At 41.4% G+C, this 12,742-nt stretch overlaps 1 protein-coding gene across 1 annotated transcript in view; it reads right to left on the reverse strand.

Moving 5' to 3' along the window:
* Positions 1 to 12,406, reverse strand: part of LOC143794007 (cryptic protein-like) — a 68,501-nt gene extending 56,095 nt beyond the window's left edge. The window contains exons 1-2 of the mRNA XM_077280926.1: positions 12,076 to 12,406; positions 5,177 to 5,223 (exon numbers count right to left, since the gene is read on the reverse strand). Of these exons, the coding sequence (XP_077137041.1) occupies positions 5,177 to 5,223; positions 12,076 to 12,098 (70 nt within the window). The 5' untranslated portion in view covers positions 12,099 to 12,406. The remainder of the gene's footprint in view (positions 1 to 5,176; positions 5,224 to 12,075) is intronic.
* Positions 12,407 to 12,742: the final 336 nt, after the last annotated feature.

Raw genomic sequence — 12,742 nt, forward strand, 5'->3', positions numbered from 1 at the left:
CTGCTGTGCTGACTTTGGTCTTGATAAAACACAGTGGACCTACACCAGCAGATGACATGGCTCCCCAAACCATCACTGATTGTCGAAACTTCACACTGAACCGCAAGCAGCTTGGATTGTGTGCCTCTCCACTCTTCCTCCAGACTCTGAGTTCTTGATTTCCAAATAAAATGCAAATTTAATTTAATCTGAAAACAACACCTTGGACCACCGAGCAACAGTCCAGTTCTTTTTCTCCTTGGCCCAGGTAAGACGCTTCTGGCATTGTGTATTGATCATGAGTGGCTTGACACAAGGAATGCGACACTTGTAGCCCACGTCCTGGACATGTCTGTCTGTGGTGGCTCTTGAAGCAATGACGCCAGCAGCAGTCCACTCCTTGTGAATCTCCCCTAAATTTTTGAATGGGCTTTTCTTAACAATCCTTTCAATGCTGCGGTTATCCCTGTTGCTTGTGCACTTTTTTCCTTACAGCACTTTTTCCTTCAACTCAATTTTCCATTAATGTGCTTGGATACAGCACTATGAACAGCCAGCTTCTTTAGCAATGTCCTTTAGTGGCTTACCCTCCTTGTGGAGTGTGTCAATGACTGCCTTCTGGACATCTGTCAAGTCAGCAGTAGTGTTGAGCGATACCGTCCGATACTTGAAAGTATCGGTATCGGAAAGTATCAGCCGATACCGGCAAAGTATCGGATCCAATCCGATACCGATACCCGATACCAATACAAGTCAATGGGACTCATGTATCGGACGGTATTCCTGATGGTTCCCAGGGTCTGAAGGAGGCTGGACACGCGCGCATTTTAAATTACTGGTTTCGAATTTCCCTCTCAATCTCTGTTCTTTCTCCGTCGGATTATTACCGGCCCCTCTGCTGTAGCGGCGGTCGCTGTGTTTTTTTAAATGCGCGCGTGTCCAGCCTCCCGGCTTGTGATTGGTTGACCGCGAGGCAACCAATCACAAGCCGGGACGTCACGGGAGGCTGGACACGCGCTCATTTTAAAATGCGCGCATGTCCAGCCTCCCGGCTTGTGATTGGTTGATCGCGACGCAACCAATCACAAGCCGGGACGTCACGGGAGGCTGGACACGCGCCCATTTTAAAATGCACGCGTGTCCAGCCTCCCGTGACGTCACGGCTTGTGATTGGTTGCGTCTCCCATGTGACTGCAACGCAACCAATCACAAAGCCGGGACGTAATTTTAAAATCCTTAAGGACCTGAAATTACGTCACGGCTTGCTGTGATTGGTTGCGTTGCCCATGTGACTGCGACGCAACCAATCACAACGCCGGAACGTAATTTTAAAATCCTGAAGGACCTGAAATTACGTCACGGCTTGCTGTGATTGGTTGCGTCCCGGCCACATGGTCGGCACGCGACCAATCACAAGCCGGGACTTCAGTAAAGGAAAGAAAAGCGCGAATTTTAAACAAAGAACGCTGCCGCTTCCCTCGGTAAGGTGCAGGCTGCGTCGGAGAGGTGAGTATAGCAATATTTTTTATTTTAATTCTTTCTTTTACACATTTTTACATTAATGTTGTTTCGATACCGATACCCGATGCCACAAAAATATCGGATCTCGGTATCGGAATTCCGATACAGCAAGTATCGGCCGATACCCGATACTTGCAGTATCGGAATGCTCAACACTAGTCAGCAGTCTTCCCCATGATTGTGGAGCCTTCTAAAACAGGCTAAGGGACCTTTTTAAATGGTTAGGAAGCCTTTGCAGGTGTTTTTTGTTAATTATTCTAATGTAGTGAGATAATGACTTTTGGGTTTTCATTGGCTGTAAGCCATAATCAACAACATTAACAGAAATAAACACTTGAAATAAATCACTATTTTTGTAATGGCTCTATATAATATATGAATTTCACTTTTTGTATTGAAGAACTAAAATATGTTAACTTTTTGATGATACTCTAATTTAGTGAGAAGCATTTGTAGGTATTACCACTAGGAAAGCATATCCCCAAAGTGTGATGCTGTAGAGTCATTAAATGGTGGAACTGTAAAGCTATATTCCTACCATGAGTTTCTAGTGAATATTTGGTGTTGCAGATTTTCCGCACCATTTTTATTCCTAACAGGTAAATTAGGTTACCTTTGTATTTTTCTTTGCATTTTAATATGCATTTACTTACATGCAGTTTCATCTCATTTTTGCCTCTGCCATTTTTGTCTCTTTTTGCGAGACAATGTCCTGTGATGACGTAGTGGTTTCGTGAGACCGCTACGTCATCGGGTCATTTTCACAAGCTATCAATGGGAACGGGAGGTGCCGGCAGAATTGCGAGCATCGAGAAGGCTGCGGGGGATGCTGGAAGGTAAGAATATCACTATTTTTTTTTTTATTATTGTTTTTAACATTATATCTTTTTACTATTGATGCTGCATAGGCAGCATCAATAGTAAAAAGAGAGAGAGCAAGAAAGAATCTCCCTGATGGGAAATTCTTCCAGGCAGTTTCAAAAGATGGCATCTGTCGCTGGATTCCTGCTTTTGACTGTCAGCGACAGATCCTGCGTCCATAGGCTTCCATTATAGCCAACGACGTACAGCGAAGGATCCGTCGCTGAGCGATTTTCCGATGTACACAAAAAACGTTTCTATGTGCGTTGTCTCCGCTTGACGGACAGCAATTTTACGACAGATACAGCGCACGACGGATGAAACGGAAGGCCATCCATCACAATCCATTACTAATACAAGTTTATGAGAAAAAAAACGGATCCAGCAGAAACATTTGCTGGATCCGTTTTTTCACAAAACGACGCATTGTGACGTAAAAAGAAAGACGGAACTGTGAAAGAGGCCTTAAAGGGAACATTTTAATAGCGTTCTGAACCTGCCCGGCACCTGCACTTAGAGCACCGCTGGCCATGGGGAAATGAATTTGTATTACCCCCTGCAGCGTTCGGCTTTCAGTCATAGGGATGGTGCCTGCATGGCTTCAGTCACCGCTCTATCTAATATATAATTGCCTAGAATACTACTTCCTGCAATTTGTGCCAACTTCCGTGGCTTTGTCCGGAGCTAATGTCCGGAGATAATGTCCGGAGCTAATGTCTGGAGCTAATGTCCGTAGCTAATGTCCGGAGATAAGTGACGTCACCAGTGTCCTACACCCAGGCAGAGCACAGGGGCCCCAGGCAGCATATGGGCCCCAGGCAGAGCACAGTGGCCCCAGGCAGAGCACAGGGGCCCCAGGCAGCATATGGGGCCCCAGGCAGAGCACAGTGGTCCCAGGCAGCATATGGGGCCCCAGGCAGAGCACAGGGGCCCCAGGCAGCATATGGGGCCCCAGGCAGAGCACAGGGGCCCCAGGCAGCCTATGGGGCCCCAGGCAGAGCACAGTGGCCCCAGGCAGAGCACAGGGGCCCCAGGCAGCATATGGGGCCCCAGGCAGAGCACACTGCTGGGGGGTAATACAAGTGCCAGCACCCGGCAGGTTCAGAACACTATTAACTGGCAGACTAACCCCATATCTGCAGGTTAATAGCATTGTTTTACATGACAGATTTCCTATAAAGAATTTGGAGTATGTTATTAGTGGCATGCGCCTCACCAGAAATGATACTTCAAGGACTGAAGTAATATATTTAGCATAAGAAATGCTGGCAGTTTTTGAATTAGATGCATAGGTGTGACCATCCTGCCCTGGCTCCTCTATAGCTTCACCCATTTTGGCAGAACTGGTTTAGAAACGCGAAATGTTGCACAATTTTTTGCACATTCTCACACTGTGCAAAGATTTATGTGACTTTTGAAAGCACTTCATGACAGTTTTCTGGTTAAAAAAAACTCTTGTGAATCTCCCTCATTTTTTGTAGTAGTGGGGACTTCATTAGCTATATTGATGCTGCTTGGTTTGGCCACCCTAACCTGTTTGAGTTTATCTTGGTTTATCTATGTTTTTTTATCTTAATACCAAAAATAAATGACTCGGAAAAGTGCAATCCGATAAAAAAAAAAAAAGGATAGCATTCGGCCCAATGTCATTCAGTGAGGCTGAGCAGATCTGCGTACTTTTCCTCAATTGTAATCTAGCTTGAGAAAAAAAAAAAATCACAGCATTCTATTTTGAATGGGTGCAAGAAAAAAAAATCTGATGTCATACGGACCTGATGGCATCTGATTTTTACAGATACATTACAGTTCTGTAGCACAGGAAACTGCAAATGGTCCTGTAAAAAGATTAATAACTACTGTACTGAGTTAAAAAAAACAGTAAAACAACAGAAGGCAAACGGATGAAAAGTGAGAAAAAAATTGTTCCACTTTTTTGGGTAAAAAAAAATAAAAATTGGATCATTTTTTTTTTTTTTTAAACATTTGTGTGACACCGACCTAAGGCCACTTTTACACGTTCAGTATTTGGCCAGTATTTACATCAGTATTTGTAAGCCAAAACCAGGAGTGGGTGATAAATACAGAAGTGGTGCATATGTTTCCATTATACTTTTCCTCTGATTGTTCCCCTCGTGGTTTTGGCTTACAAATACTGAGGTAAAATACTGACCAAATACTGCTAGTGTGAACATGGCCTAAAGATGAGTATACAGATCAGATAGCGGTGGGTGAAATGCAAACATGTACTGTATCTTTTGATCATCCATACACATACCAGTCTGGTGCAGCCGAGCATGCATGTCTTCTCAATGGAGAAAGTGGATAAGCCACTGCCAGTCACCTATGTTAACTGCTTACCTCTTGGAGAACAAAAAAACAAAATGGTGGATCCATCTCTCTTCTGATATTATCTGTCGGGCCCCTCATACACATTAGATGGCTCGTGGGTCCTGCCATCCAACCAAAAACAGTGGGCAGTATCACCTTTTATATATATGGGAGCCTTTAGACTAATTTTGGCAGTGATCTGACAATATTTATTATGAGAAATGTCTGATCAATAATGGACCTATCTGAAAGCAATAGCATGCCAGTGGCCCCATACACAATAGCTAGCTGTCTGACATTATTTACTATGTATATGAAGTGTTAGGAGAGCATATAATGCAGGTGTCTAAATAACTGAGCCCACGTAGGTTACTGAATAATGTGTTACCTTTTTTTATACATTGAATATTCAAAGGTCCTGGGGTTATTTCAATCAAGGAGATCAATGTCAGTTAGCAAAGCCCAAAGTAGGAAATAATTACCTTACCTTTTCTATAATGGACGGCCAACAGTGTAAATGTTATTACAATGAGCCTGATAAATAAAGAGAAAACAAGATGTGTCAGGGAAAGTGCCACAAACCTCTGGGTCAACAAACTGAAAGACTGTGGATGACGGATCTTGGATAATACATGTTTGCCAGAGATCCCGGTGGTTATCATAGTGTCATTGGGCCTTTTCATATTTCTTTATAGCAATATTTGCATTACGATATTGGCAAGTCCTTGTTTTTTGGCTGCAGAATTGGTATATGCATACAGTTCAGGTAATACACACAAATGCTGTACATAATGCCTCCTTCACACATCAGTATAAAACTCGTATGTGAAAAACAGTATTGGCATCATCAGTATTTTCCATCAGTGTGTCATCCGTGTGGCCATTTTCCCATAAGCGTGTCTTCAGTGCCTCCACTTTGCAATGTTAAACAAAGACAGGATATATAGATGACACCTCGATGCCATCCGTGTGATATATGTGTTTTCATAGACCCATATGAATTGGCCCTTGTCATCTGTGCTGCCAGAAAAAATGGACATGCGTGTCTCTGTGTATTTTGCATGGACACAAAAACATGAACATGTGCATAACACCATAGGTTATAATGGGTATATGGGGGATTCATGAAAAAATGGATACCACACGTACTGGAAACAGGAACGTGTGAAGGAGGCCTATCAGAGTGGCAGATTATAATATCTATGATTTCCACTGTTTTACCACACGTTTTGTTCTTCACACTAAATGGCTTGATCTATTTGTTTTCGATGTTTTATTATATTCTAATTTAAAACTACTGTATATTTTCAGTGCTTCCCTTTTTCCCCTTCTTGCATGTTCTAAAGCTATGTTCATAAATGACAAGTTTTTTGAGGTGTTCAAAACTGAGACATTTTTCAAACAGAAACCGCTTCAGTTAGTCAGAGTTGTCAGGCATAGATTCACAGGATCCTCTCTAACAGCTGGGTCGGTAAGCACTTGACGATGGATATTAACCCTGAAAGCCAACTCTTATCTCCGACATCTGTGGCTTTTCTTTTCATTAGCCAGCCTGGCAGAATATCATGCGTGTGTCATGCTGCAACAATGATTTTGCACCAGGTCAGCTAACCACAAGGAAAACTGTGGCTACTAGGAGGTACGAGGTGGTTCTCAAGGTTTCCGTCTAGTAGCCACAGATTGTGGACGATGCTATTGAACTTGGCTCTGCAAATCGATTCATACCAACTCTATGCGTCAGGAAATGCTTCAAAGGAGTTTTATCGATTAATACTGGTTTTCCTCCTCAAACATACTTGGAAAAACCTTCCTACTAATTTCTATTGGAAATCCACTTTGCTGTTCATATGAGGCATTTGAGTGTTAAAATGTAACAATGTAGTGGATACCGCCTGTTTATCAAAGGGTGCCAGCCAAAAACACATTTAAAACAAATGCAATAAACAGAAGAGAAAAGATTTGTGCAAAAGATCCTTTGCACTTCCTAAATGTAAAGGCCACATGCACACGATGAGTATTTGAAGAGTTTTCTATCTCTGTATCTGTAAGCCAAAACCAGGAGTGAGAGATAAATACAGAAGTGGTGCATATGTTTCTATTATATTTTTCCACTAATTGTTACTCTCCTGGTTTTGGCTTACAGATACTGAGGTAAAAAAAGATTAACCAAATACTCAACGTGTGTACGTGGCCTAAATCTGTACTAGGTAACAAGCCCAAAAACCTAGAGAATACAGATAAAAACATTTAAAATTGTGCCATTTTGCCAGACCCTAGGTCAAAAATTGGCACTGGAATACAACCCATATGACCAGTATGATAACCAATAGAGCTATGTGGGGAATATCTGAGATACACATAAATGGACAATACTCCTAATTAGTGATGAGTGAATATACTCGTTACTCGAGATTTCTCGAGCACGCTCAGGTGACCTCCGAGTATTTTTTAGTGCTCGGAGATTTAGTTTTCATCGCTACAGCTGAATGATTTACATCTGTTAGCCAGCATAAGTACATGTGGGGGTTGCCTGGTTGCTAGGGAATCCCCACATGTAATCAAGCTGGTTAAGAGATGTAAATCATTCAGCTGAGGTGAAGAAAACTAAATCTCCGAGCACTAAAAAATACTTGGAGGACCCCCGAGTGTGCTCGAGAAATCTCGAGTAACGAGTATATTTTCTCATCATCACTACTCCTAAAGTGATGTCAAGTAGTATTCAGTAAAGAAGAAAGGTGCACGTGCAGTCACCCAAGTGAGATATTGCACGATGCATATACCGTATATCTAACCTACCTATTTGTTGTTAAATTAGAGCCTCCTGCCAGAGCGACATACAACTACGACATATAAACAGACCCTGAACCTGTAGCAAGTAAGGTCTTATAGATTTTCAGGATTTTCTTTTTCTATAAAACTTAATGTGGTCATAATCAAAAGCTAAATAAACTGGAATCAATCATGTAACTTACTGAAGGCTCGTATTTCTCCATATAAGAGACATGGAAACCCAACGTTTGTCCCATTCCCTTTTCCCTTAGGCAAACATATCAAGTAATAAAATATGGCAACCACTTCTGAGCTATGGTAATCATTGCTAATTAGATATCCCAAATACCAAGTCCTATAATGCCAACCTGCTAGAGCGTAGGCAATGAAACATTTAATCAGGTTGACAAAAGAACATGAAATAAAAAGCAGCGAAGGCGAGTCAGACACCTGAAGTGGAGAGGTATATAATGAAAAGGAAGGATTGTGGTGCTGCAGCTTCTTGCTAGTGCAGCCATGTGTGAAAATGAAAATCTTAAAAGCCCAGGGCTATATTTACAGGTCATTGCAAAACTCTATCAGAAAGCGTGGCTCTTAACACACTGTTCTAGGAAAACTCTGAAACAATTAGTATTAGCATGAGAGCACACCACAGTTGATTTGGCAGAAAAGTTAATTGTTTTTATCCACCCGCTTAACAGAGTAATTTTGTCTCAGCAAACATCAATACCAAATCATTCCCCGTTTCTTCCCGGCCGCTTTCTAGGCTCCGCTCAGGCTTCTATCTGTGCCCCGCACTGAGAGCTCTCCTAATTGGAAATTGACATTTTCAATGTAGCAATTGACATCCAAATCTGTAGATTCCCACAGTGTTTAAAAAACATTTCTGAGCTGCTCAAGATGTTCCAATGCCTTACTGTGTTCTAATAGATAAAGTATACTTCATGAAATTACGATTGTGCCCGGAGAGGCTCTGTCATCTGCTGTGCAGGAAATATATTTGGAAATGACAAACTAGACAGCTGAGACTTTGTGAAGGCAATGGACAGTGCCACAAACGATTACATTAGTTTTCGTCCTAAATACATTTTGTACCTGGCGTAGGATAGGTGAAAAATCGATGATCACTGTGTTTGACCTTTGGGACTCCGATTGACCCCAATAATGGCGGGGCCAAAACCTTCCTGTTTAAAATCTACTCCATTAACTTGCATACGACTGAAGTGAATGGAGGCGATGGAGCATATGCAGCACTGCTCCGACCATCCAGTGGAGTTCCTTGTGTGAAACTTCCAGCGATTTTATAGGATTATCACATATTGGATAAATGTACTTAGTGGGAAATCAATTTAAGTGCTGGTGTCACCAATGTACAATTATGTGATTTTGAAGGATACTTTGTTGTTTAAGTCCTGTTGAAAATATAGCACCAAGATAATTCAAGGTCTAGTGAGGTGAATAAAAAAAACATTTTTTTGCACAGTCTCATGCAAAAAAAACAACATAGATATAATGGAACAAATGCGTTTTTCGATCCAGTAGTTGGATCTTCATTAGGTTTTAGACACCATTATCAAAAACGTGTTTGTTCCATTAGACATTTTTTACCCTAGCACCATTTTTATTTTGCATTCATATTGATCGTTAAATAAAATAGTGGCTTTACTCTACAACAGAGATTTTTGGTTTTTTTTGCATGAGACAATGTCAAAAAATATCTTCCATTTCTTTCACCCCACTAGATTTCTACTATGCATCCTCTCTGGTAATCTGGCTAGAAGACAGCAGTAGTCTCAATATTGCATAGCTCACAAGGTGACCATGTGTGATTTAGTATCTAACTATACGAATTGTATCTACAATACTACTCATTAGAGTATCCTTGTTCCTACAACTTTTTTATTTTTAAAGAAGCACTCCCACTAGTATTTTTATTGTTTAAGGCTGCCGTCACACTAGCAGTATTTGGTCAGTATTTTACCTCAGTATTTATAAGCCAAAACCAGGAGTGGGTGATAAATGCAGAAGTGGTGCATATGTTTCTATTATACTTTTCCTCTATTTGTTCCACTCCTGGTTTTGGCTTACAAACACTGAGGTAAAATACTGACCAAATACTGATAGTGTGACGGCAGCCTAAATGTGTGTACATGCATGTAATTTAGGGTACCGTCACACAGTGGCATTTTTATCGCTACGACGGCACGATTCGTGACGTTCTAGCGATATCGTTACGATCTCGCAGTGTCTGACACGCTACTGCGATCAGACACCCTGCTGAGAATCGTACGTCGTAGCAGATCGTTTGAAACTTTCTTTCGTCGCTGGATCTCCCGCTGTCATCGCTGGATCGTTGTGTGTGACAGCGATCCAGCGATGCGTTCGCTGGTAACCAGGGTAAACATCTGGTTACTAAGCGCAGGGCCGCGCTTAGTAACCCGATGTTTACCCTGGTTACCAGCGTAAAAGTAAAAAAAAAAAAAACAGTACATACTCACCATCTGATGTCCGTCAGGTCCCTTGCCGTCTGCTTCCCGCTCTGTCTGTCTGCCGGCCGGAAAGTGAGAGCAGATCACAGCGGTGACGTCACTGCTGCGCTCTGCTCTCACTGTACGGCTGCACTCAGTCAGAGCAGGAAGCAGACGGCAAGGGACCTGACGGACATCAGATGGTCAGTATGTACTGTTTGTTTTTTTTAACTTTTACGCTGGTAACCACGGTAAACATCGGGTTACTAAGCGCGGCCCTGCGCTTAGTAACCCGATGTTTACCCTGGTTACCAGCGAACCTCGGCATCGTTGGTCGCTGGAGAGCGGTCTGTGTGACCGCTCCCCAGCGACCACACAACGACTTACCAACGATCACGGCCAGGTCGTATCGCAGGTCGTGATCGTTGGTAAATCGTATAGTGAGATGGTACCCATAGTGAGAGTGTATTAACATACTCAGCTACCACCTCTTTCTCCAGGATTCAGCACCGTTCTTCTCCTCTTCTCAGTGACGTCGCTGTTCTGTAGATTTCTCTGAGTCATAATCCGCTCTGCGTGACCTGAAAGTGACTTTCACAGTGTAAGTCTATAAAGCATCAAAATAAAACTCCTTAGGCTTTCATTGTAACAGTTACTTCCGGCTCACATATAGACTGGAGAATGAGCTGGCAGGTCTCATGTGTGGTGATGTCACTGAGAAGAGGAGAAGACCGGCACTGGCTCCCAGAGCAGCGGTAGGCGAGTATATTAATACACTCACAAAACATTTCATGTATGTACACACACACACACATTTAAACTATAAAAATGTTAGAGGGAGCTCTTCTTTAACTTCTAAATATAATCCAAGGAGCTCTATTTAGATCTTGAAGAAACCTAAGTATTTATTTTACTTATTTATACAGCACTTTACAGACATAATTGACACTGTCCCCATTGAGGCTCACAATCTAAATTCCATTTTAGTATGTCTTTGGAGTGTGGAAGGAAATGGGAATGCCCAGAGGAAACCTATGCCAGCACATGGAGAACATACCTTGAGAACATCCTTGAAGATGTTGTTGTCCTTGGTGGGATTTGAACCCAGGACCCCAGCCCTGCAAAGAAAACAGTGCTAACCACTGAACCACTGTGCTGCCCAGTACCTGGAGTAAAATTAAGCAAACACGTGAGAAACATATGAGGATGTCATATCCCCTTGCCAAATTTAAGCCCAGGACACTGTGCTGTAAGGCTACTATGCTCTCTAACCACGGAGTCAAGACAATGCTTATGTAGTAGCTTGTTCGTTTGAGACAAGAATATTTATGTTTATAAACAAATATTACACATTGCTAATGAATGATAGAACAAGCAACGTAATATTGCCAGAAAGTGAAAAGCTGTAACATATACTTCAATCAAAAAACTTCATTTGGCCACACTTATTTAAAAAACATGACCTTCTTTCTATGAATTTCTTACAAAGAAATAAGCCATCATATAGATATCTGCTTTTCCATGATTTTCATCAATAGAACTTGCCCTCATGATAGTGTATGTGGCTGTTCACATGTACACTTGAGTTTTCAGCAAAAAAAAATAAAAAATGGAAACTTGGCTATGCAAGTCTGAGGGTCCATGAAAAATTTGAAAAATCGGGTGCCATGCTTGTTGGACTTTAGTGCTGTCTGGTTTTCAGGTTTATGTGATAGAAAAAAAACTTTCTTGTATAAAAAAAGTTGCTGAAACTCTGATAATAAAAATGGACAAAATGACCAAACACTAATGAAAATCAGCCTGCTACTTCCATAGGAAACTTTACTTGATCCTGTATATTTTTTTTAATAGTCGGTGTATAAAAACAAATGCCATATGGATATAAAAACCCTAAATACATGTGACAGTCAGATAGACTATGGATGATAGTCCTGATGAAAATCATTTTTTCTGAGTGAAAAACAGATGGTCTTTTCATACACTTGTGTGAACCTAGTTCAAGTCTGATATTTTTTTTTTATATCTTGGAAGTAAAAAGTGTTTTCTTCTTATATCAACGTTTGTCAATGTTCTGATTTACTAAGCCTCATAAGCAAACATACATTCCATAAGTATTTATCTTAGGTCAAAGTTCACAATAAATCCTTACCTCACATGGTCTCTCCAGAACATTTTCCAGAAAACAAAACTTGATGTGAAATTCCTCCTTCCTCTCACAGTGCTGCTTGTTAATCAATATGTATACCCAGAAGTAAAAGGTTTTCTGTATTTTTTTCTCTGGTGGATTTAATCCATGATCATATAAGGCCTTCAAATTAGGAAATCATAAATCCAAGTTAATGATACGAAGAATAATTGGTCTTTTTCCATAGCAAACAGCCACAAGCATCACAAAAGGTCCTTCCAAATATGTTCTCTGTGGTTCCTGGTCAAGGGAAAGACTTGTCTCCACTGACTGCTCCTCCTACACATCATTAACAAAAGGTGGAGCAGGCCACACAGGGGTTGTGTAAACTGTGCAAAGAGATTAATCCTGTGCCCTCATTGATAATAGTGTACAGTAGAGAGAATATTTATAGCACTATTTGTAGATTTAAGCTTCCCATACCTCCAGCTGTGAGCTATCTCTACCAAGGCCACCACACCAGCAAAGCTGAGTGCTCTGGAGTTCTCTATGAGATATCAGCGACAGGACACTTTAGGAAACGACTTAACCAGAAAAAAAAGGTCATCGGATTCTTATTACCTCCAATATAATCTGTGGAGGAGAAGAAAGTTGGCCCAGTAAAAAACCCTTTAGACTGCTGATATTGGCG

Source organism: Ranitomeya variabilis, chromosome 1 (assembly GCF_051348905.1).
Source record: "Ranitomeya variabilis isolate aRanVar5 chromosome 1, aRanVar5.hap1, whole genome shotgun sequence".
NCBI lineage: Eukaryota > Metazoa > Chordata > Amphibia > Anura > Dendrobatidae > Ranitomeya > Ranitomeya variabilis.